Raw genomic sequence first — 25,806 nt, forward strand, 5'->3', positions numbered from 1 at the left:
GGAGCCGGCCGGGGCAGAGTCCCCTCCGCGGGAGGGGTGCTGCTGCGGCGGGGGTCTGGTGTGGCACTGTACTAATTGCATTCTAATAATAATGGTGGTATTTGTTAAGTGCTTACTATGTGCCAAGCACTGTTCTAAGCCCTGGGGTAATAATAATAATAATGATAGCATTTATTAAGCGCTTACTATGTGCAAAGCACTATTCTAAGCCCTGGGAAGGTTGCAAGGTGATCAAGTTGTCCCACAGGGGGCTCACAGTCTTAATCCCCATTTTACAGATGAGGTAACTGAGGCCCAGAGAAGTTAAGTGACTTGCCCAAAGTCACACAGCTGACAATTGGTGGAGCCGGAATTTGAACCCAGAACCTCTGACTCCAAAGCCCATGCTCTTTCCACTGAGCCACACTGCTTCTCTAGGTCATCAGGTTGTCCCATTTGGGACTCAGAGTCATAATCCCCATTTTACAGATGAGGGAACTGAGGCCCAGAGAAGTGAAATGACTTGCCCAAAGTCACACAGCTAAGTCTCCACCCTCCAAGACTGTGAGCCCATTGTTGTGTAGGGACCTTCTCTGTTGCCGACTTGCACTTCCCAACTGCTTAGTACGGTGCTCTGCACACAGGAAGCGCTCAAAAAATATGATTGAATGAATGAAGTGGCAGAGCAGGATTAGAACCCACGACCTCTGACTCCCAAGCCCGTGTTCTTTCCACTAAGCAACAATGCCTCTCCGATAATAAGCCATTATTCTAGAAGGAAATGGGTTGCGACCCAGATCCTGCCTGCTGTGGGGTTCCCAGGGGCTGGGCATCATAGCCTCGGGGCAGGTGCCCGGGGGGGGGGGGGGGGGGGGGGGGCAGAGAGTTTCTCTGTTGCCCTCGGGGGAGCACAGGGGTGGGCATGGGTGGGCAGGGAGTTTCTCTGTCGCCCTTGGGTGGGCACGGGTGGACAGGGAGTTTTTCCTGTTGCCCTCGGGGGGCACGGGGGTGTGCATGGGGGGCAGGGGGTTTCTCTGTCGAACCTCGGGGGGGGCACAGGGGTGGGCATGGAGTTTGTCTCCCTCGGGGGGGGGGGGGGGCACAGGGATGGGCCCGGGGTGGGCAGGAAGTTTCCGTGTAGCCCTTGAGGGGGCAAGGGGGTGGGCATGGTGGGGCAGGTAGTTTCTCTGTCGCCCTCAGGGCCCCACGGGGTTGGGTGCGGGTGGGTAGGGAGTTTCTGTGTCGCTCCTGGGGGGAACACAGGGGTGGGCACGGGTGGGCAGGAAGTTTCTCTGTCGCCCTCAGGGTGGGCCCTGGTGGGCAGGGAGTTTGTCGCCCTCGGTGGGGGGCGGGGGGGGCAGAGAGGTGGGCACGGGGGAGCGGGGAGTTTCTGTGTCGCCCTCGGGGGTGGGGGGGGACAGGGTTGGGCACGGAGTTTCTGAGTCGCCCTCGGAGGGAGAACAGGGGTGGGCACGGGGGTGGGCACGGGTGGGCAGGGAGTTTCTGTGTCGCCCTCGGGGGAGCCCGGGGCGGGGGCAGGGAGTTTCTGTGTCGCCGTCAGGGGGGCCCGGGGAGGCAGGGAGCTTTTGTGTTGCCCTCGGGGGAGGGGCACGGGGGTGGGCCCGGGTGGGCACGGAGTTTCTGAGTCGCCCTCGGGGGGAGAACAATGGGGGGGCAAGGGTGAGCAGGGAGTTTCTGTGTCGCCCTCGGGGGGGCACGGGGAGGTAGGGACTTTCTGTGTCGCCTTCGGGGGTGCACAGGGGTGGGCAGGGAGTTTCTCTGTCGCCCTCAGGGTGGGCCCGGGTGGGCATGGAGTTTCTGTGTCGCCCTCGGGGGGGGACAGGGGTGGGCACGGAGGGGCAGGGAGTTTCTGTGTCGCCCTCGGGGAGACACAGGGGTGGGCATGGGGATGCAGGGAGTTTCTGTGTCGCCCTAGGGGCGGTTCGGGGGGGCACAGGGGTGGGCCCGTGTGGGCAGGGAGTTTCTGTGTCGCCCTCGGGGGGGCACAGGGGTGGGCACGGATGGGCAGGGAGCTTCTGTGTCGCCCTCGGGGGGGGGCACAGGGGTGGACACGGGTGGGCAGGGAGTTTCTGTGTCGCCCGCGGGAGGGCACAGGGGTGGGCACGGATGGGCAGGGAGCTTCTGTGTCGCCCTCGGGGGGGGCACAGGGGTGGACACGGATGGGCAGGGAGTTTCTGTGTCACCCTCGGGGCGGGGGGGGGTGGCACAGGGGTGGGCACGGGCGGGCAGGGATTTTCTGTGTCGCCCTCGGGGGGGCGCGGTCCTGCGTGTCTGCGCTGCGCACTGAGCAGGCTCCGGCGGCGCGGGTGGGAGGCGCTACCCTGGGCTGCACCCTCCGCCCCGCCGCCGCCGCCGCCGCCCGGCAGCAGCAGCAGCAGCAGCAGCAGCAGCAGCAGCAGCAGCAGCAGCTCGGAGCCAAGATGCGCCCCCGCCGCCCCCCGCCGGCCCGCAGCCTGACCGGAGCGGACCGCACCGCGCAGCACCGCCCCCCCCCCCCCCCCCGAGCCCCCAGACCCGCCGGGGCCGGAGCCGGGACCGGGGCCGGAGCGTGGCAGAGCCGGGACCGGAGCCGAGCGGGCCCGGCCGGGCACAGGGCCGGGAGAGGAGGGATGCCCACCCCGGGCCCGGCCCGACGCCCGCCCGGCCCTTGACCCGCCGCCCTCCGGACGGGCAGCGGGGGGAGAGAGGAGAGAGGGAGAGGGGACCGGGCCCAACCGGGGGACCGGGCAGAGGAGGACGGCCTCCCCCTCCCCCGCCCCCCATGCCCGTGGGGACCCCCGGGGCCAGGGCAGCCGTCGCCCCCCGCGGGGATGAGTGAGGGGGCTGCCGCCTGCGCCCCCGAGGACGGGGGCTCCGGGGGCTCCGGGGGAGCCGGGGGCTCAGGGGGAGCCGGGGGTCCCGGGGGAGCCGGGGGTCCCGGGGAGCCGGCGGCCGGGGCAGAGCCCCCTCGGCAGGAGGTGCCCTGCTGCTGCGGCGGGGGGCTGGTGTGGCCCCGGCAGCAGAGCTGGCTGTGCGCGCTGCCCCTGCTGATGGGCGCCGTGGGCCTGGGGCTCAGCCTCATGCTGCTCCAGTGGATCGTGGCCGGCTCCGCCCCGGACTTCGTGCCCACCGACCTCCGCGGCTCCAAGGGCCTGGGCCAGGACCCCTTCTTCCTCTCCAAGCCCAGCGCCTTCCCCAAGGCCATGGAGACCTCCACGGCCGTCACGGCCCCCGCCGCCGCCGCCTCCGCCGCCACCGCCACGGCCGCCTCCTCCAGGACGCCCAACCGGATCAGCACCCGCCTCAGCCCCGCCACGCGGGCGCCCACCCGCTTCCCCGGGCACCGCGTGCCCATCCGGGCCGGGCCCCGCTCCACCCCGGCCAGGCACCCGGGCGCGCCCCCGACGGCGCCCTCGGCCACCAGCCCGTCCGGGGCCGCCGGGCCCCAGGGCTCCCGTCCCCCCCGGCCTGCCCCCCCGGGCACCCAGCCGATGCCCAGCTGGCCCACTGCGGCATACGCTACCTCCTCCTACCTCCACGACTCCACTCCCGCCTGGACCCTGGCCCCCTCCCAGGATACCCCCACCGCCTCCTCTTCCTCCTCCTCCTCCTCCTCCTCCTCGCCCTCCACTACTTCCACCGCCTCACCGGAGACCAGCACCAGACCCAAATTCCGTAAGTAGAAGCTGAAGCTCTCCCGCCCTTGATTTACAGCCTCGTCTCCCCCTCCCATTTCTCCCCGTGCTTAGGCGCGGGACACTTGCTGATCGGGAATGAAATGCCAACGATGCCCTCGTTGCCCCCCCCACCCAACCCTCCATGGACAGATGGGATAAGGTATCTATCCATCCAGCCAGTCATCCATCCATCCATCCATCCAGGCAGCCCCCTGTCCTTCCAAGAGTTAAAAGTCGGTGCAAACCCCTGCAGAAAAACAGGCAGCTTCGCACTTGGGCTCCTGGAACTCCACTCCCATGAACAAAGACAATTGTAAGGCTCCACGCCAACCCTTCCCAAACTGAACAACTAAATGGCCCAGGCCAGCTGGGCCCGAGAGGCTGGAAAGCGGTCGCCTTGCAGCCTGCCCCGGGAAGGGTTAATCGGGGGCGGGTGGGCAGGTTGGGTCGATGATGTCCTCCCCGCCCCTAGCCCAAAATCTGGCCCCAGCCGGCAGCTGACGCTGATTCTCTGACTCCTGAGATGGTTAACCGGGAGATTATGTGCTAGGAGCTCTGCAGAGCGGGCAGTGCCTCTCCCGCCTTTCTGGCAGTGAGGGGGTTTTCCCACCCTGCCGGGAAAACCAGCGTCCATTCCCAAAGGGATCGTCTCCCGAGACCCTACCCCGCACGTTGGGGCGCACCGCTGCCCTCCGCCTTTAATTCCGGAGCCCTTCTCTGGAATTAACATTTTCTACCACAATCCCAGCCCCCTCCCCCCTCCCCCACCCCCAATTCCCCTTCCCCTTCCCACCAAAACCCCTCGGGAAAACCTGTTTAATCTGTCAATTGATCTGGATTGGTGACAGTTTCTGCAACCTGTGAAGGTTATTCAGGACGTATGCCCCTGCCTGCCGGCTGAAGTTGGATGCTGGGTTTATCTCGCAGAAGGGTTTAATGATGGTGTCTTCGTTTTGCGTTCCTTTCGAGATGGATGATTAAAAAAAAAAAACCCGGAGTAGAGTCCTCCCGTTAACTCTTGGTGGTTTCTCTTAAAGATTGTTGGATTGGAAGGCATCCTCCGAAGAGCTCTAGGATTTTGATTCCCTGTGACATACCGAGATGCATCTATCTGGCAGGAGGATTGTGGTGTTTAGTCATTAAAACGTGGTTCTTTTTTGTTTGGTTTTTTGTTGCTGGTTTTTTTTCATTGAAGCCATTGGACGATAAACCCCAGGATAAAGAGTCCATATGCGTAGCAAGCTGATGCTGTCAAGTGGAGGAGCAGGAAAGGGCTACACATAGGGAAGGAGGTGGGAAAGCTGTCACAAATCAGAGTAGCCAACATGTGGCCAGGGAGGCTTTGGTTTAGAGAGGTTCTTCTCCTCACCCTCCTCTCCGCCCCCCCCACAATCTCCCCCTCCGGGGGCACAGAGCCCTTTTCCTCTCTTTCCTCCCCACCGGGAGCACTCAGACCCGGCCTGGGATTTGTGCCAGAGGAGGGTGAGGGGGAGAGCGCAGTGCCTCTGCTCGGTGGCCTGAGATGGGGGCGTCCAGTCCACCTCTGCCTTACATCCACCCACCCACCCCCTCCTCTTTAATGCGTAAATCGGGTACCATGGGCTAGCTTCTGCCCTCCCGCTCTGGGCAGGATGTGCCCGGGAGACCCGAGGCCTCTCTCTGGCTTCTAGGGAGAAGGAGGGAGGAGAGGGAGAGAGAAAGAAGCTGGAATCCTCAGGGTTCCATTTCTAGGTCTTTAAAGGGAAATTCAGTGTCATTTCTCCACTCCCTTGTAGAGGATGAAGAGCAGCCTGATTAATAAGTAACGATTGGCCGGCAGGATGCTCCTCCCGGAGCGGGGAGAGGCGGGGGAAATCTGTAAATGTGTCAGCAGTCACTCGGATTTATAAGCAGTATTGGCTTTATGCTGTTCTATAAGGCAGGGTAGATGTGGGTGTTTTCTACCGCTAAAGTGGAGCGGAATTACGGTGTGAATGCGAGTGCTGTCATGCAAACCCCAAGAAATTGACCTGTTTGAGGACGTTGATCGCTGAGATTATCATTAGAGGAAGATAAAATAGATGACATTAGAAAGGGATTTGAATTGATGGGGCATGTCATTTAAAGATAGAAAAAAAACACTGATTTACTTTGCTGATTTCTCTAATTCTCCGAGGCGGCAGGACTAGAGAAGAAAAGGAATGCAGGCTTTATTCCAGGAATTATCAATACAGTTGCCCTGCTGATTAAAAGCAAAAACAAAACCGAAAAAATGACCCTCAGTGCAAACACCCACGTTGGCTCACTTGCAGATTCGACGATTAACGGGCCCGTGAGAGAAACCCGATTCCCCAGGTTCCAGGTTGTTTTCTGCCACCCCTGACTCCAGCTGTTACCAAGACGAATGGCTGGTATCATCGTATCGTTTCGTAGGCACACGATTGCAGCAAGCCAGGGAGGTGTCCTGGCTTTGCAGACAGGGTTGGGTGTGGATTCAGAGGGGGCAGAAGCATTTCCTATTCCGTGGGACATTTAGGGGATTAAAGAGTGAGCATCCTTAGCTGCAGCGAAGGGCTGCTTTGGCCAAGGACAGACGCCTTCATCCGGGCAGGAAAGCATCGGAGGGGGTAATAGATGGTGCTTCTTTCTTGTAAACAGACCTGCTTTTGCCACTGGGCCTGCCCACATCTGCCTGCTAGTAGCAATTCTCTCCAGGGGTTAAGGGGAAAAGACAGAGACTGGAAATGTTCAGGGGGAAAAAAATGTAGCGAGGGGTAAGGAAAAGCCGTAAGAGCAGGGAGGAAAGAATCATCCACATGAATCGAATCTTCCTTGTGTCCTCCCACCACCTCCGGCTTTCAAGCATTTTCAGACTCAATCCCTGTACTGTACCAAGTGCGTTTTCCAAGTCTCTGCTCCTTCCTGCTTCCACTCTTCGACATCTCGCCCCATAACTCGGAGAGTCGTTCTGTCTGCTCACCCTCAGGATTTTAAAGTATGTTGCTGCCAGGGCCTTCCAGCCGATATCAGGACCTTTTCTAAGTCACTCGGGCAAGAAGACAGATTCTCCCACGGAAGGTGCGTTTGGACCCTGCCACGGAACCAGCGAACTGCCAATAGGTTGGGGCAGGGAAAAAGACGTCTTCACATGCTTGGATCGGGAAGGAACGGCCTCCTTCATGGGTGTTTTATCGGAGCTGCCTTTGAGGTGTGCAGATTTGAACTGTCTTTGTGGAATACAATCTACCTGTTCAGTTACTGAGAAATCTGAAGAACCACCCCACCCCGCAAGGACTGTGGTGGGAGGGTGAAGAGGAGAAGAGGGGCCTTGGTTGAAATGCCCCTGGGAACTGCACTAGGACAGTTCGGTGGCTAGGCTGGCCCTTTCCCCTGGAGTCTGGGGGCCACATCAGGGTCACAACCTGGAGCTCTGGGGAAGGGCTACGGTGCTCCTGGGGCTGGAAAAATCTCCTGAGGAGCTCCCCTCAAAACTGGCAAAACTTGGATCGATTTCCCACTTCCATTTTGAATGAGCGATTCGTAATTCTGGTTTAACTTAGATACTTTTTGGATGCATTTGGTCTCTCAGGGTCATTTTAAGCTTCATAAATCTACACGGGAGGTCTCGACGCTCCGGTGTATAAGCACAGTCTGTGTCCACCCTCTGACAAGCCTCGGTCTAGCCAGACATTTGATGTGGGAAAGGGAGACTTCAACCGTGTATGATGGGGAAAAAGAGAGAAAGATGCAGTCGACCTGATTGATACTACTTCTAAAATCCAACCGAGAGCTGTTTTTGTGAACACGTGCCGCGCACGGAGTAGAGGGATTTTCTTGGCCTGAAAAAAGGTGATTGAAGCCTTTCTCCTGGAACTGAGTATATGATAGGGTTCTGGTCTGCAGTCGAGTAACTAATACAAGTTTAGACTGGAAGCGAGTGCACGTTCACGTTCTCGGAAGCTGTCCCTGCTCTGCGGTGGGCTGATCCCACTCACGCTCACACTCCTTTGGCCACTTATCAGTCATTGGTTCTGAATGACCTGTGTTAACTATTTCTCCTCTTAGGAAACCCCTCATTTGTCAATCAGTCAATGGCATTTTATTGAATGCTTACAGTGTACTAAGCACGTGGGAGGGTACAATCCAACAGAGTTGGAACATGCGTTTCCTGCCCACAGTGAGCTTAGTTTAGAAGGAGAGAGATAAATTAATATAAATAAATACTGATCTAACACATTGTGGGTGTTCTAGCAGAGCTATTCTAATTACAATTAACAGAGTTGATTCTTCAGCACCACATCTTGCCACCTTTTTTTTTTTTCCCTCATCCAGTGCTCATTCTGACACTGTTGCTATCCATCATCGCCTGGCACCACCTGGAGAGATGCTAAAGAACTTCAGAGAGGTTACTGGAGTGGGGTTCAAGTTTGCTCTCTCCCATCTCTGAGCCTCATTTCTAGGTCTTCACCAAAATGAGGTGCCAAATTGTGCACGAGAAGCCTTTCCTTGAGCCACAGGTGTCAGGGCAGAGACCATATTCAACCTTCTGATGTGTTTAAAGAAAAAAATTGCCCTTGGTCTTGGGAGAGAACAAATGTGTTAGTATTTGTTAGAAGTGTTAGTAAGGACCCTTTCCCCTCCGTGTTTTAATTGATTGTTCCATTCCAATATAGAAAACGAAAGTCCTCATCTTACAGCTAAGGAACCATTTCACCTTTTGATTTTTCACATTTCTCAATCACAGAATGCTGCTGTTTAGGTTTTTTTAAGAAATGCTCACACTGTTTAAAAAGTCCAAACTTGCATCTTTTGGGAAAATAACCTACCTGGGTTGACAGAGGAGGAAAGGAAGTACCAAATCGATGGCCAGTGGCAGCAGGGTAAGCCCCAGATCTGGAGAGCTCCTTAAAATTGGGTACATCTCCTAGAATTTCAGCAAGTTCTCTGTGTTTATTTTGGACAAAATGCTTAGTGAGGTCATTCTGTTCCTATCAAAGGTTCCTGAAATGTGTCAGTTTGAGTTAGTTTGGCTGTGACAATGGTATGCTGAGAAGGCTCTGAGTAGGTGAACTGGAGCTGCCGGCTTTTTTTAATGGTATTTTTAAAGCACTTACTATGTGTCAAATACTGTTCTAAACGCTGGAGTAGGTACAAGTTAATTAGTTCAGACAAATAATGTTGGCATTTGTTAAGCGCTTACTATGTGCCAAGCACTGTTCTAAGCGCTAGGGGGGATACAAGGTGATTAGGTTGTCCCATGTGGGGCTCACAGTCTTAATCCCCATTTTACAGATGAGGGAACTGAGGCACAGAGAAGGCAAGTGATCTGCCCAAAGTCACACAGCTGATCGGTGGTGGAGTCGGGATTAGAACCCACGACCTCTGACTCCCAAGCCCGGGCTCTTTCCACTATGCCACACTGATTCTCTAAACAAAGTCCCTGGCCCATATGGGGCTCACAGTCTGCATTTCCTAGATCTAGTTGAAGCCTGAACTCAGGGTTCCCCAAATTCTTTAAGCCAAGATAATAACTTTTTGTATTGATGCCATGCCTGCTTTCCAACCACATTAAAAAAAAATGAAGTGGTCATTCTACTAAAGCACGTTCAGCTATCAAAGTTGGAGGTGGATGGGAAATAGTCTGGACAAAGGTAGATCCATTCAACTGAATATTGAATTGGTTTCTGGGTTCCATTTTCCCCTTTTCCCGGACAATGGAAGACAAATGCCAATATAATCTCTTATATTTGGGTCTGAGTCACCCTCAGCACTGGCACGTATATTATCTCTGTTGCGATAGGTGATGCAAGTACGCACATCTGTACGCTGATGAAAGGGTTCTGAATGTTTACAGGTATTCAGCATCGCGGCTCAGTGGAAAGAGCACGGGCTTTGGAGTTTGAGGTCATGGGTTCAAATCCCGGCTCTGCCACTTGTCATCTGTGTGACTTGGGGCAAGTCACTTCACTTCTCTATGCCTCAGTTACCACATCTGTAAAATGGGGATTAAGACTGTGAGCCCCACGTGGGACAACCTGTTCACCTTGTAACCTCCCCAGCACTTAGAACAGTGCTTTGCACATAGTAAGCGCTTAATAAATACTATGATTATTATTAGTCTGTGACTGCTCTTGAACTAAAAAAGGGGTGTGTCATCCTTCGAGAGCCAGAGTGGGAGTGAAAAGGCAGAGCTGCCCTGTAAAATTTTTCCACGGGATTTAGTGGGGACGGGGGGAGGGGTTGGGGTGAGTCCTTGTCCTCACGCTGCTTACAGTCAGCTAGCCTTTAGCCTTTCTGAACTTTGTCTCACCTCCATCGATCTCTAAACATGGCTTCCCTGCATTCCTTGCATAGTGTTTGTGAAAATCCGATCGTAAAAGACTAGAGAATATACGTGAGGGAAAATCTACAAATGAGTTAATTGCCAAGAGGAGCTGTCTTATGCGCTGGTCTTGGCAAAAAAGGTGGTGGCTCTATCTGACCATTCTGTGCCTCTGGGGCTAGGGAGCCTTTTGAGACACAGGAAATGTTGGAAATGTGTGTGCTTGAACCATCTCTCCTGGATGGAATGCTATTTTGATGAAGTCTGAAATGCATTCATTCTTTCAATTGTATTTATTGAGCACTCACTATGTGCAGAGCACTGTACTAAGAGCTTGAGAAGTACAAGTCGGTAACATATAGAGACAGTCCCTACACGACAACGGGCTCACAGTCTAGATGGGGGAGACAGACAACAAAACCAAACATGTAGACAGGTGTCACAATCGTCAGAACAAATAGAATTAAAGCTATGAGCGAGTCCCCAAACTGTGGAGTTCTTTTAGATTCAGGTGTGCAGAATATGCACCATATAATATTTCCATTATATTGCATGTTTACAAACTTCTCTTAAAAGCTTGAGACTTGGGGGTGGGGGTGAGGGTTGGGGGAGATGAGTTAACATTTTTAACCCATGTTTACAAAATCTGTACCTTTTGCAATAGATTGGACATCTGTTACTTATCGGGTGAGGCACTTCCCGAATGTGAAGACGGGTGGAGAATATTTTGACAGATACTTCTAAAACAGGTTTTCTCCTCTTTCTTCCCCACGTCTCCTCCTACCCCCCAGCCTTTTCTGCAACCTAGTAGCAGTTTCTGGAGTGAGTGTGCAGAGAAGCTAGGAGCTAGAAGTCTGGGGGTTAGCACCATGCTTCACTCTGCCTATTTCAGCATCAGGGACAGGATGATTGGGTCTGAAACATGAGGATCCATAGGATTTCTTTGATTTAAATTGACAGACATCGACTCTCCCTATAAAGAAAATGAGACCGTTCCTGCAGCTGCCATTGCAGCCTTCCTACAGGAAACGCTTTCAGGTGAATAAAGGTAGAAAGTGGGTGAAAGTAAGCAGATAAGCACCTCAGCAGTCTCAGCCCATTATTCCCAGTGCCTTGAAAACAAACCAGTTCCCTGTCCCTCCAAATCCCAGTCTCCTGCTGCCAGACAAGTGTAATTCGGCAGAACTTGTAGACAGAAAAAAGGGCTGAGAAAAGTCTCATTTTTTCTTTCTCAAACCGGAGTTGAAACGAAAGAACATCTTTCAATCAATAAACAATGGTCTTTACTAAGAGTGTGTTGTGTGCAGAGCACTGTACTAAGCGCCTGAGTGAGTATAATAGAGTTGGTAGACATACTCCCTGCCCACAAGGAGCTTACAGTCTAGAGGGGGATACAGATATTAAAATAAATTATGGATAGGGGAAATGATACAATGTAAGGATTTGTGTATTAATGCTGTGGGGCTGAAGGTGGGGTGGATATCAAGTGCTTAAATGGTACAGATCAAAGGGCATAGGTGGTACAGAAGGGAGAGGGAGTAGGGGAAAAGAAGGCTTAGTCAGGGAAGACCTCTTAGATTAGAGGGGGTTTTAGGAAGGCTTTGAAGATGGTTAAAGTGGTGTACTGTCAAATATGAACGGGGAGGGAGTTCCAATCCAAAAGGAGGACATGGCCAAGCGGTCAGGGGCAAAAAAGATCAAGGTACATCGAGTAGATTGGCATTAGAGAAGCTGAATATACAGTTTACATTGTAGTGAGTAATCAGTGAGGTGAAGTAGGAGGGGGAGAAATGATTGAGTGCCTTAAAGCTGATGGTATGGAATTTCTGTTAGATGTGGAGGTGAATAGGCAACTGTTGGAGGTTTTGGAGGACTGGGGAGCTGCGGACTGAACTTTTTTTAGTGGAATGATCTGGGCAGCAGAATGACATATGGACTAGCGAGGGGAGAAACAGGAGGTAGGGAATGTAAGTGAGGGGGCTGATGGAATAGTCGAGGTAGGATATGATAGATGATTGGATCAATGTGGTAGTTTGGATGGGGAGGAAAAAGCAGATTTTAGCCTTGTTGTAAAGATGAAAGGACAGGATTTGTTGACACTGTAAAGGGGTGTTGAATGAGGAGCATGGGATGGGGCTAATCCCAAGGTTTGGGCTTGTGAGATAGGGAGGGTGGTGGGAAACTCAGTGGGAGGGAGTTTGGGTTGAAACATGAGGAGTTTTCCTTTGAACACGTTGAGTTTGAGGTGTTGGACATCCATATAGAGATGCCATAAAAACTGGAGGAAATGTGAGACTGCAGATGAGGAGAGAGGTCAGGGCTTGAGTTGTGGATTAGGAAATCATTCACATAGACATGTCCTAAAGACAGGAGGAATTATGAGATTGCAGAAAGGGAGAGAGAGATCAGGCCTGGAGAGGTAGGTTTGGGACTCATCTACAGAGAGATGGTAGTTGAAGCCATGGGAGCAAAAGAGTTATGCAAGGGTGAGGGTGTAGTTGGGAATAGAAGAGGGACCCCTTCAAAGCCCTACTGAGAGTTCATCTCCTCCAGGAGGCCTTCCCGGACTGAGCCCCCTTTCTCCTGTCCTCCTCCCCATCCCCCCCCGCCCTACCGCCTTCCCCTCCCCACAGCACCTGTATATATGTTTGTACAGATTTATTACTCTATTTATTTTACTTGTACATATTTACTAGCCTATTTATTTTTGTTCATGATGTGCATCTAGCTTTACTTCTATTTATTCTGATGACTTGACACCTGTCCACATGTTTTGTTTTGTTGTCTGTCTCCCCCTTCTAGACTGTGAGCCCGTTGTTGGGTAGGGACCGTCTCTATATGTTGCCAACTTGTACTTCCCAAGTGCTTAGTACAGTGCTCTGTGCACAGTAAGCGCTCAATAAATACAATTGAATGAATGACCCAGAACTAAATCTTGAGGAACTTTAAAGTACTCAGTCACTTTGCCCCCTTCTACCTCACTTTACTGCTCTCCTACCTCAACCCATCTGGCACATCTCACTCCTCTAACGCCAACCTACTCGTTGTACCTCAATCTTGTCTATCTCACTGCTGACCTCTCGCTCACGACCTGCCTCTGGCCTGGAACACCCTCCCTGTTCATATCTGACACACAATAATTCTCCCCACCTTCAAAGTCTTATTGGAGGCACATCTCCTCCAAGAGGCCTTCCCTGACTAAGTGCTCATTTCCTCTTCCCATTCCCTTCTTCATCACTTTTTATTCACCCCTCCCTCTAACCCTCGGCACTTATGCATATCCATAGTTTATTTCTCTTAATGTCTGTCTGCCCCTCTAGACTATGAAACTATTGTGGGCAGGGAATGTGTCCACCAACTTTGTGGTATTGCATTCTCCCAAGTATCTAGGACAGTGCTCTGCACACAGTAAGTGCTCAATAAATAAGATTGGTTGATGGAGGGACTCCCATAGAGGGTGCAAAAGAGGCTGTCTTTTAAGAGGATGGATCTGTTCTTATCATTAGACATAAAGAAAATCAGCCCTTTCACAAATTACTCTTAAAAATACAAATTTCTAATCAATGTGGAAACTTCACGTCCGGCTTTAAGTGAGCATTTCTGTGTATCCCATTCTGATGTTCATCTATGACAACGGGTAGACCAAAATTCCTAGGGGTTCATAAAAAATAATGCTCCTTCCTACAGCAGATCTGAGGAATAATCACAAATTGCTCGTTACATTTCTAGGTCTGCCCTTTCAGGATACACATTGAAAGCCCTTTCACAAATTACCCTTGAAAATACAAATTGTCAGAATTTCTAATCAATGTGGAAAGTTCATGTCTGGCTTTAAGTGAGCATTGCTGTGTATCCCATTCTGATGTTCATCTATGACAACAGGTAGACCAAAATTCCTAGGGGTTCATAAAAAATTCTGCTCCTTGCTACAGCAGATCTGAGGAATAATCACGAAGCGCTCGTTACATCTCTAGGTCTGCCCTTTCAGGATACACATTGAAAGCCCTTTCACAAATTACCCTTAAAAATACAAATTGTCAGAATTTCTAATCAATGTGGAAAGTTCATGTCTGGCTTCAAGTGAGCATTGCTGTGCATCCCATTCTGATGTTCACCTATGACAGCAGGTAGACCAGAATTCCTAGGGGTTCTTAAAAAATTCTGCTCCTTGCTACAGCAGATCTGAGGAATTATCACAAAGTGCTCGTTGCATCTCTAGGTCTGCCCTTTCAGGATACACATTGCATATTTGCCTCTGAATCGTTTGGCTGGTGGTGCTTCTAGAGTGCATTGACCTTCTATACAAGTTGTCCAGAGAAGGAAATAGCTGTTGAAGTCACAGTCCCCACCTTAAGTCCTTTCTTAGGTTAACTGACAAAGAGAAAAAAAAACTTTCCCTACTGTGTGTTTAAAATCTTGCTAATAATATTTGTGGTACTTGTTAATGCCAACAAGAGAAGCATCGTGGCTCAGTAGAAAGAGCACTGGATTTGGAGTCAGAGGTCATGGGTTCAATTCCTGGCTCCACCACTTGTCAGCTGTGTGACGTTGGGCAAGTCACTTCACTACTCTGTGCCTCAGTTACCTCATCTGTAAAATGGGGATTAAGACTGTGAGCCCCCTGTGGGATAACCTGATCACCTTGTAACCTCCCCAGAGCTTAGAACAGTGCTTTGCACATAGTAAGTGCTTAATAAATGCCATTATTATTATTATCATTATTATTAAGCTCTTACTATATGTCAGGCACTGTATTAAATGCTAGTGTGGATACAACATAATCAGATTGGTTACAGTCCCAGTCCTACACAAATTTCACAATCGAAATGAGAAGGAGAACAGGTATTGAATCTCCATTTTACAGATGGGGAAAACAAGGCACACAAAAATTAAATGAGTTGCAGAAGGTCATTCATTCATTCAGTCATATTTATTGAGAGCTTACTGTGTGCAGAGCACAGTACTAAGCGCTTGGGAAGTACCAGTTGGCAACATACAGAGACAGTCCCTACCCAACAACGGGCTCACAGTCTAGAAAGGTCACCCAGCAGGCAAGTGGGTCAGCCAGGATTAGGACCCAGGCTCTCTGACTTCAGGCCTGCAATATTTCTACTAGGTCACACTTCTTCTCTTGCTGTCTTTCCTAACCCCAACTCCATCCCAGGGGCCAAAGTCAGTGTGTAAGTGAACCGCTGAGTGCCAGTGCAGAATGCGGCACTAGGAAAACTAACCTCAAGTAGCGAGATTGTTGCCTAATTTGGAGAAAAAAATAAGCAGTTTTTAATTAGTAGTCAAAATAAACTGGTCTCCTGATTTGGTTCCCCAAACAAAGGGCTCACGCCACCAAGATATACCTTTGAATTCCACTTTAATATGTTGGAGTGTTTCTTGATTGCCAGTTGTTACCAGATAGAGGGGCTGTAGCACTGTGTAACAGAAAGCCATTAAATTAATATTAATAGGAAAAGCCTCCTTTATTGAGCAGATCTAATCACTCTCACTGATGCCCGCATTTATACAGCAAGCCGTCGGCCTGGGCAGGCATTATCTTCTCGAAATACCTTCAACTCCTGTGTTCCTGGTTCAGGAAGGATTCTCTTCTTGGAAATTACGTGGAAAGGAATCAAACAGGCCCATCAGGGGTTTAATGAAATACATTGCCAAAGCCTCTTTTCTGTGATGCTTTGCACCGAAACTGCAAAGTGAGGTAGGGGGAGGCCAGTGCAGTGCTTGTGCTTTACTGCACTGCCCCATTCATATCCCGTGATGATCCATGATGAAATGCCTCTTTCTAGGATGCATTGTAAAAGGCTGACTGCTGCAAAGCCTAAGAGTGTCGATTACTCTAAGTGACTCGATAACTCTGAAAAGTTAACCTCACCCTGAAAAGGGGAATTGAAATGCATCAAATGCAATCGTATAGAAGTCACCATTAAAATAAAACTTAATCCTTCTGGTTAGATGGTATTTGATCCTTGTTTGTCCTAGCTACTAAAGAGACACCTCTGCCAAAATCATAGCTGTGACTGATATTCAAGCTGATACTATTAAAATTTCTGAGTAAGTTTGCAAAGGAAGAGTGGAGCTGCTGTCTGAAGGTCAAGTTACTGTAATGAACCCAGGTTGTTCATTCAGTCATGTTTATTGAGTGCTTACTGTGTGCAGACCACTGTACTAAGTGCTTGGGAAAGTACAATACAATGATAAACAGACCCATTCCTGTCCACAACTAGCTTAAAGTTTAGAGAGGGCAGACAGACATCAGTACAAATAAATAAATTACAGATATGTACATAAGTGCTAGGGGACTTAGAGGGGGAAGACCAAAGAGAGAAAATCAGGGTGACACAGAGGGAGTGAGAGAAGAGGAAAGTTGGGAGGGTGGGGCATGGGATAGCTAATCTGGAAAGGGCCTTTTGGAGGAGATGTGCCTTCAATAAGGCTTTGAAGCTGAGTAGAGTCATTGTCTGATTTGAGGAGTATGGGCGTTCCAGGCCAGAGACAGGATGTGGACCAGGGGTCAGCGTCAAGACAGGTGAGACTGAGGCACAGTGAGAAGGTCAGCACTGTGTTGTAGAAGGAGAGTAGCAAGGTGAGGTGGGAGGGGGCAAGTTGTTGGAGTGCTTTAAAACCAATGGTGAGGAGTTTTTGTTAGATGTGGAGGTGGATGGGCAACCACTGGAGTTCCTTGAGGTGACATGTCCTGAACATTTTTGTAGAAAAAAGTTCCAAGCAGCAGAGTGAAATATGGATTGGAATGGGGAGAGACAGGAGGCCAGGAGGTTAGCAAAGGAGGCTGATGCAGTAATCCGGGGGGAAAGGATGAGTTATTGTATTAATGTGATAGCAGTTTGAATGGAGAGGAAAGAGCAGATTCTAGTGATGCTGTGAAGGTGGGACCAACAGAATTCAATTGTTGTAGTTGTAGTCTCCCAAATGCTTAGTACAGGGCTCTGCCTGCTGTAAGTACTCAGTAAATACCACTGGTTGTTGGAATGCTTATTGTGTGCTGACCACCCTACGAAGTGTTGGAAGAGTAAAATACATAAAATTCAGCAGATAATCTCTCCAGTGCTTAGAACAGTGCTTTGCACATAGTAAGTGCTTAATAAATGCCATTATTATTGTCTGTTTAATGGGGGTAAAATGCCTACTCTCCTTTCTGTGGGCAGACTGTCTGTCAGCAGAAAGTTCAAGAAGGAAACATTAAAGAGGTAGAAGCAAGAGTAGTACCGGGAACTATAGGGAACAAAAACAGTGGTGCAACAAGGGGCAGTTTATACCTCTTCAGGGTATTAAAAAGATTGGCAGTTATGTATTGGTCTTTTCAAACTCATTTCATTCAATTGTATTTATCGAGTGCTTACTGTGTGCAGAGCACTGTATTAAGCGCTTGGGAAGTACAAGTCGGCAACATATAAAGACGGTCCCTACCCAACAACGGGACATTTGGCTAAACTCTCACAGTCATTCTTGAAACAGTCGGTCAGTCAATTGTATTTATTGAGTGCTTACTGTATACAGAGCACTGTACTAAGTGCTTGGGAGAGGACAATAAACCAGGAAGGCTATACATGTGCACAGGCTCTGAATTTGTCTCAAAAACCAACCAATATAAATCATGAAATGCCAACAATCCTGAATGTATTTTTTTCACACATACATATACAGATATGAACATATGTATAGGTGGCAGATATACATATTTGTGTGTGTATGTATGAAAAAGCATATAAAGGACTTTTGGCATTTAATGTTTTATATTTTGAGACAAGTTCAATGAGTGTTACTCATCAGGAAGCATTTAAAACTGTTCTTCACCATACAGTTTTTTTTTCCAGTGCAGCTGTTAGCATTTTTTAACATGTGAGCCATTTCTATTCCCAGGGTTGCTCTCCCTTAATTACTGCCTCTAGTCTGAAGTTTGTTTTTTGACCTAGAATATCTTTGTGTAGTTACTTTAGTTCTGACTATTGGCGTCTACTCCAGCCAAGGAGCTGGTTAGTCTAACGGATGTTGGGCCTAAGAGCAACAGAACCTAGCCTGTAGTCAGTTAATTTACTGATGCAAATAGACGGTGCAGCTGTTGTGATATTTCTTCCACTAAGCATCTAGCATAGCTTTGTTGTCTTCGTTTTGAACAGGGATCGAACAATCAGGAGTAGGTATTGAGTGTGAAGCACTGTAATAAGCACTGGGAGAATTCATAAGAAGATAGGTGTCTTCTTTACCCTCAAGGAGCTAACAACATAATGAAGGAGCAGACAGATAAAAATTGATTATGAACAATGGGAGCAGGAAGAAGCAAGGATATAAGAAATATTGTACAAGTATATGATGAAATGGCTGAATAATTAAATATATAAATAAAAATACACATGTACGTACGTGTTGAGGATAGGAATGAAGCAAGTGAGGGCTAAGGATGATCGATTATTCCATCCCAGGTGCATCAACCCAACAGGAAAAGTTCCCTGAAGGAGGTGGGATTTTAGGCAAGCTTAGGAATACAGCTTCCTTTTCCCATTTGTTGACTCCTGCTGAGTTCTTGCTTACAGTTGATACGAGTGAATTAGCACAGTTCTCTTGTTTATGCCATCAAATTCTCTCTCCCGCTCCCTGGACAGATTGCTTCCCTGAAAAGCAGCATGACCTAGTGGAGCGGGCATGATCCTGGGAATCAGAGGATCTGGGTTCTAATCCCGCCTCTACCAAATGCATGCTGTGGGTCCTTGGGCAAGTCATTTCACTTCTCCTGTTCTCCCTCCTACTGAGACTGTGAGCCCCATGTGGGACAGGGACTCTATCCGACCTAATTCACCTGTATCTACCACAGTGCTTAGAACAATTTTTGACACATAGTAAGAGTTTAGCAAATATCTACAGGTATGTGGAACCTGCAGTCCTGGGAACCTCCTGAACTTCCTGAAATAGAAATGCTTTAATGTCGAAACTATTGGGTTCTCAAGTTGCTCACTGACTTGTTCAACTTGGTGAGGTCTATTGGCAAGAAGTGTCGTGGGGAGAGAGCATGCATGAAGGCAGATTTCTGCAGTGTCCCAGTTATGATGGCCTGGTTAATACCCACTTCGGGAAAACTCCATGTGCTCTGGCCCAAGCAGACTTAGGGTGATTATAAATATTGGGAATACCCGCTTTCCTGGGGAAGAGTGCCTGTGTGCTGGATTATCCATCCCTTTTGCTTCTCCCCCTCCAGCTGTTTGCCTTTTTCACTTTTGGCAGCTTTCAGCCAGAGGACGTTCAGGGAAATTGAGGAAATCGATACTTGGATTAGCCAGTTTTTGTTCCGTGGTAGTGAAGTTGGCAAGTGATGAATTTGGAAACTACGAGGCAAAAGGAGGCAAGAGGATTCATGTGGCATTCAATTATCTCGATCCCCTTTAGCAACCAAATTTAGTCTTTCAGAATTTGGGTTGAATTATCTGCCCTTTGGTAGTAATCACCTAGTAGGTAAAAGCTGGCTGGGTTGAGGATCTGGATAAATATTGATTGTTTGTGTCTTTTTTTTTGAATTCCCTCTTCTTTCCCTTGACAGATGTAGAGCTTAGTAGCCAGCTGAGGGTCTGTTGTTACAAAGTGAACCTACAGTCATGGAAGTCAGCAGATTCTAAAAATAGCCAAAGGACAACTCCTGAGGCATTTCTAGCTCGCACAAAAAATTTCATTTGGAAACAAATTCAGTCCTACTGAATTCTAGATACCATTAAAATATTTCCCCCACCCAAGGAGAAGTCTGTATAGATACTGATTCTTGTAATTGCTAAAGAAAAACATTTTTTCTTCTGAAAAATGAAGAAAATTAAAATGACATTAATCCCTGGTACAGATAAGATTCAACCACCTAGAATCACCCTGGATATTTTGATTCAATTCTCTGCAGTTTGGAGTCATTCTGCTGGAATAAGAGCTTGGGAATATCAGTTTTAGAGCATTCGATCCCAGTGATTAGTGAGAAATCTAAGCATTAGGCATTTGGGAGGACTGGATTGTTTTGTAAACAATGCATGAAGGTTAACTGTAATTCATAGTGTTTGACTTATGTGGAAGGAATTTTGTGTTGACCACTCCGAGCATTAAAACGCTACAGTTCCCACTTGGCTCTCCATGTCCATCTGCCACAGGAAACCAGTGAGTAGGATCCTGTTTCCATCCTACAGAAACATAAGGCATTGCAACCTATTAAATCAGGGGAATTTACTTTCCTACAGTCTTCAAAATGGCATGTTTCCCTGTGGAGCTGCTGTTTCTGTTAGGAAAGAATGGGATATGGTCTTTGAAGGAAGAACCTGGACCATAACCCAGATCATTGATGATCCAGAGTCCTTGTCTGCCCTGAGCCTTATTAAAAAGGCAACTCCATCGACTGGTTTGTGATAGTTCAGCAAGGTAAGTTAGGAGGAGGTGTGCTGATTGAGTGATTTAAAGCCAATAGTAAGGAATCTGTGTTTGATGCAGAGGTGGATGGGCAGTCACTGGGGGTTTTTGATGAAAGAGGAGATGTGTCCAAAGCATTGTTCTTTTCAGAAAAAATGATCCAGGCATCAGAGTGAAGTAAGAACTGGAGAGGGTAGAAATGGGAGGCAGGGAGGTCAGCGAGGAGCTGATGGAGTAGTTGAGGTGTGATATATGTGCTTGGAAAAGTATGGTAGTAGTTTGGATGGAGAGGGTAGGGCAGATTTTAGACATGGGATGAAGGATCACATTGTGGCCCCTTGGTTTGAGAAAGAGGCTTACCTTTGGTTCACCCTCTTCTCCACCATAAGCAGACCATTTAAGCACTAAAGGCTCTTTACTAAGTATGGGTTAGAGATGATCTGACTACAGGTCTTCAGCATATTGATGGTACTCAGGACTAGAAAAAGACTAATTAGGTCTTGATGCAAGAAGCTGTCACCATTGAGACAGTTCTGTTGCCAGCCATAGACTAATCACCACTTTAAAAAATGTACTTATGTCTGTACAAGTTGATCTGAAATGACTTCAAACACCATATGTTTCCCAACTATTTTAATGAAATTCATGGTGCAAAATCAATACCACTGTGACTCACAGATGAGACTTGAAATGCCTTAAATTTATTTTGCTTGTTAATCTATCAACAACAATTTTAAACTAGCCCTCTTGACAGAGCTTCTCTCCCAGCTACAAATACAGTGACCTTGTTCCCCTCTGGTGTCCACGGTGTCTTATTCCAAGGCAATCCAACTCAATTTCATTTTGAGGAGGGAAGTTGGTGGCAGAAGGACAGGTGTGAAGACTGGGACTCAGGGTGTACATTGAGAATTTCCTGATTGTTTTTCTAAACCATAACCGCACTATTAATACTGCCATTGAACTTAATTATTAAATCTTTCAATTTTTTTAAGAAAAATGCATTATTTTATATACTTAAAGCTCAAAAACAAATGGAAAGCAGAAATGTCCCTGATGGATTGAGGGACTCTAACAAATTGATATATAACTGTTTTCATGCAAAGGGATAAGTCTTGAGATGGTTAGCTTCTATGGAATTTAAGTCCTTTTTTATTTATGGACAATTTCACCATATATGCATAAATTATGTCAGTTTTGGAGCCATCATGGATAATTAAAAGGGATAATATGCTTTGTAGGCATAGGGTGGGAATATTGTTGTCTGGAAACCTGAGATTAATTAAATATTGCCAATTATAAAATGTCAGTTGTCAGAGTTTAAATTAATATCCTGTTGATTTTTATTTCTCTTCACCCCTTTTATCCTCTCCACAGAAGAGGTAAAATTCAGCTTTAATCTAGGTTTTGGAAATTTGTGCTGAGGTAATTTCAGTCATCCCCCTGCCCCCACAACATTGACTCGAGGAAATGTAAATAAATAGTGGTCAAACGTTCACTTTTACAGCCTTTTTGGTTCAAGGCATGTGATATCAAGCTTCTTTCAAATGGAGGAGTATCTGGTCTTCTAGACTGTGAGCCCATTGTTGGGTAGGGATTGTCTCTATCTGTTGCCAAATTGTACTTTCCAAGCACTTAGTACAGTACTCTGCAAACTGTAAATATGATTGAATGAATGAATGAATGTTATCCATTATATATACTTAGTTATATATCTTGGTCACAGTTTAGTATAATCTGGTAAAATCTTGAGTAATAGTGTCATTTGAAAGGAAAAAGATTCATTGCTCTACCTCTGCACAAAATACTAGGGAAAAAATGATTTTATTTTGGTCAGTCCCCTCCATCTATAGACTCAAAAAAAATCATCCAATTGATTTATCTTTCTGTCCTGTTTCTTCACCTTTCTCTTCCAATTTCTTTTGTCCCATTCCCCTGCCACCCAGAGCTAATGAAATAGAAAATGTGGATTATGTTACATTAGTCTAATTCGTGATTGGGTCAATTTAATTTTCTTTGAAACCTTAATTCTGAGACACTATAGTGAAAGTACCCATTGATTTCTGGATTTGCGGAGTCATTTGTTCGTGAACAAAAACTTGGATATATTATTTTGAAATTATCACGTTCAAGAATGGATGATCACCGTCACAGAAATCAGTTGTACAGCTAAATGTAGTGCAACATCGACTATAATGTGTAGAATTATTTTCATTATTCATATAAATAAATTAATATACATTTCTGATTAATATATTACTCTGGATTAAACGAAAGAATTTTGCACATGTAAAATAAATTAGAAATGTTATTTTGGGACCTTCTGCAAAATACCTAAAAGCTAAAGTCCCATTAATTTTGCCCACCTACCGAAACCCCAGAATGGAAACAAGCAAGCGAGTATTGAAAATTGTAGTTAGGAGAACTTTCCTGTGCTTTAAAATACATTCATTTTTCAAGAGCTGAACACCGTTCTTACAAGCAAGCAAACTAGTCATTGAGTAAATTAGTAGACTAAGTCCACGAAGATGCCCATTGTTCATTTTTCTCAAAATATTCAACATTAGAGAACATAAGAACTGTGTTCAGCACCGTGGACAGTAGCATTGACACATAGTATTAGAATGTGCTTCGTGGACTGTAATTTAACCCGCAGTTTCTTTGTTATGCGTTTCATTTTCTCACTGGATGAAAGAGGACCGATGATAAAATCAAACAGGTCCTGAACTAAGTTGCTCATACTGATGATGTGTATATGTCTGTGTATGTATGTATGTATTTCTCCATGGGTATATATCTGGGAGAAGTAGCCTGCTTTTTGTCTCAGAGGACAAAAAAGAGTTAGGTATCCAGCTAAAAGGCCCTGCAACAGCAATATGCGCCCATCTCTGCCAGGTAAACTCTAGTATAAACAGAGGTGGCCAACTCAGAGCCTTGGGAGCAGAGGTTCTAGAAACAAAATGCAAGGGATCTGGTCCCCATGACATTCCCACTAGCCCATCCATGTCCAGAAGGTGCTCCAGGAAGGCCAAGATCATTCCCATCCAGATTCAGCCTTCAGAGGGTAGCCCCAGAGATAATTTCTCTGGGTGATGACAACAGGAACTGAATTCCAAGAGGCAGATGTACAGCTCAGAGAATGTATAACCATCATCATCATCAATCGTATTTATTGAGTGCTTACCATGTGCAGAGCACTGTAACCATGAGAGAGTCTCTCTCTGAACACAGATCCCCAGTTATTTTCCCGAGCAGAGAACTCTGGAGAAATAGTCCCACTATAGGTAAGAGAGAGTAGGAAGTTAGGATTTGAGAAGGATCCCTGCTAGACAGCAAATTCATTTTACTGAACATTTTTCATGATAACTGCTTGCATAACAGGGTTATGTGAATAACAGGAAAAATAATTAGGTTTATCTTTCTTAATATCTCTGAGCTCTAGTCCTGAAGACACATAGTACCTTATTACAATTTTCACCTGCATTACAGGTGCAAATGGTGTAATTGTATCAACAAATCTTCCCCAAATATTATGTAAACATCATTGTGACCAGATGCCTTTCTCATAAGAGATTAGGCACAAGACATGGATGAGGTATTCACTCTCTACTAACTCAGTAAAGTCCAAATAGTGAATACGGTGGAATGCATAAATAAACCAGAGGTCATAAGCTAAGAAACAAACACTTTACCAAATGCAGCATGCACTAAAAATTGTTTCTTGTAGTTATATTTATAGAATGTCTTTATTGGTTGTAAAGTCCAAGTGTACTGGCGACACATACATCACATGGATCAAAAGTGAATGGCCTCACATACTTCAGTGAACCCATCTGGTGAATCCTAACCACCTGGCTCCTAAATACTCATTAGTTCTCTTAGGAAGACCTTTCCCAAGTCCTTTGTTGAAGTTGGAGGTGGTGTAGGGGAAGAGAAAACACACATCTCTATTACTTTGTTTTCTGCTCCAGGCCTAAGACCCAACGTTCTTGTTCAAGCACAGAGAAATCCTACCTGGCAAATAGGTTTTTAAACAATTGCTCCTTTCAGGACCTTCAGGAAGGATTTCTGCTTGTTCATCAAGTGTTTGATATTTCATCTAGCTCAGAGTTCTATAGAATCTTTCAGGTCCCACTGATGGACAATGCTCAAATCTAGAAGAGGCCATTGTTTAGAACTTGGGCTCTTCCAAGATGCCTGTCTCTTATTTGGGAGGTAGAAGTCAGTGTTGGTAATTATAAATTACATTTACCCTTTCATCCCCACCAAGTACTCTGTGAATTTGCTTGTGTTGTATCTTAATGTTTCATCCCAGTCCCTTCTCCCAACTTACACTCTTCGATTTTGAGCCCCCCTTTCCAAGGGCCAGGAACCATATCTGATTCCCACCTGAGTTATTCTCTTCCAGTTCTTAGTACAGTGCTCTGCACATTATAAGCACTTAATAAATATGGTTTATTTATTAGCATTAACTACCATTTAACAAAGTCATTGAGAAGTTCTACCAGAGCTCTTTACCTTTCCAAATTCATGCCGTCTGATGACACTTTTCCATCTTTTGGCATCCCTGACTTCTCAATAGTTACGACATCTCCAATGATAATTTGTAAAATGGGGTGGGATTGCTGCGCTTCTTGAGCCAAAATTATGGAGATATCAATGGACCAAAAAAACTGAATCGAAAGCGAGACATTGTGGAAGTGTGGCAATTGCCAATCCGTTTATTCATACTGCATAGAATGGGTTGTCAGTCACATGGACAATTTTTCAGCTACACCTTCTTTGTGGGAATGTGCTTTATCTACCCCAGGCTACGTGCTTGACACATAGTAAGCACTTAACAAATACCACAGTTAGTTAATGTTCATCATCAGCTATGAAGAGCAACTCTTCAACAATACTTCTGTCAGAATTCTCCTGATCACTGTGTTGGTAGAATGTGAGTTTGAAGGTTGGTGTTCCAGGGAGCAGGTGAGTGATTTTTCTGCCCTTAGCTTTCTTTCCCTCTCACTCTCAGTTTCAGGGTCAAAACCCATTCTATCATCATGGGAGAATATTTGCTTCGAGTGGCAGGTGACGATACAGTTAGTCATTCATTCTTTTCAGGCTCTACCTTCTCCTTAGAGAAGGAGGGAATTCTCCCGGAAGAAATCTTTGTGACCCCGTCTTATTTCATTATTTTATTGCAGCCATAGAGTGAAAATGAAAGGGTCTAGCATGGTGTTAGAGAAGGAAGAAAGGAAGGCAGAGTATTTGAACAAAAAAACTCCCAACAGGAGTGATGAAAGACCACACCCTCGAAAACCTCAATTTGGTAAATTGCTTGAATTACAGTGAAAAGAACCAATGAAGAAAATGAAGAAAAGAAATGAGAATTCAGTAATAGAAAAGCTGGCTGCAAAAAGATTCCCTAAAAATATTAAGGTAATATGGATGGGAATTCCTAAATCTAAGCAA

At 47.1% G+C, this 25,806-nt stretch overlaps 1 protein-coding gene across 1 annotated transcript in view; it reads left to right on the forward strand.

The window, feature by feature from the left end:
* Positions 1-2,810: 2,810 nt before the first annotated feature.
* NRG3 (neuregulin 3) overlaps positions 2,811-25,806 on the forward strand; it is a 1,039,421-nt gene continuing 1,016,425 nt past the window's right edge. The window contains exon 1 of the mRNA XM_038743407.1: positions 2,811-3,654. Within this exon, the coding sequence (XP_038599335.1) occupies positions 2,811-3,654 (844 nt within the window). The remainder of the gene's footprint in view (positions 3,655-25,806) is intronic.

The sequence above is a fragment of the Tachyglossus aculeatus genome, chromosome 3 (genome assembly GCF_015852505.1).
Source record: "Tachyglossus aculeatus isolate mTacAcu1 chromosome 3, mTacAcu1.pri, whole genome shotgun sequence".
Lineage (NCBI taxonomy): Eukaryota > Metazoa > Chordata > Mammalia > Monotremata > Tachyglossidae > Tachyglossus > Tachyglossus aculeatus.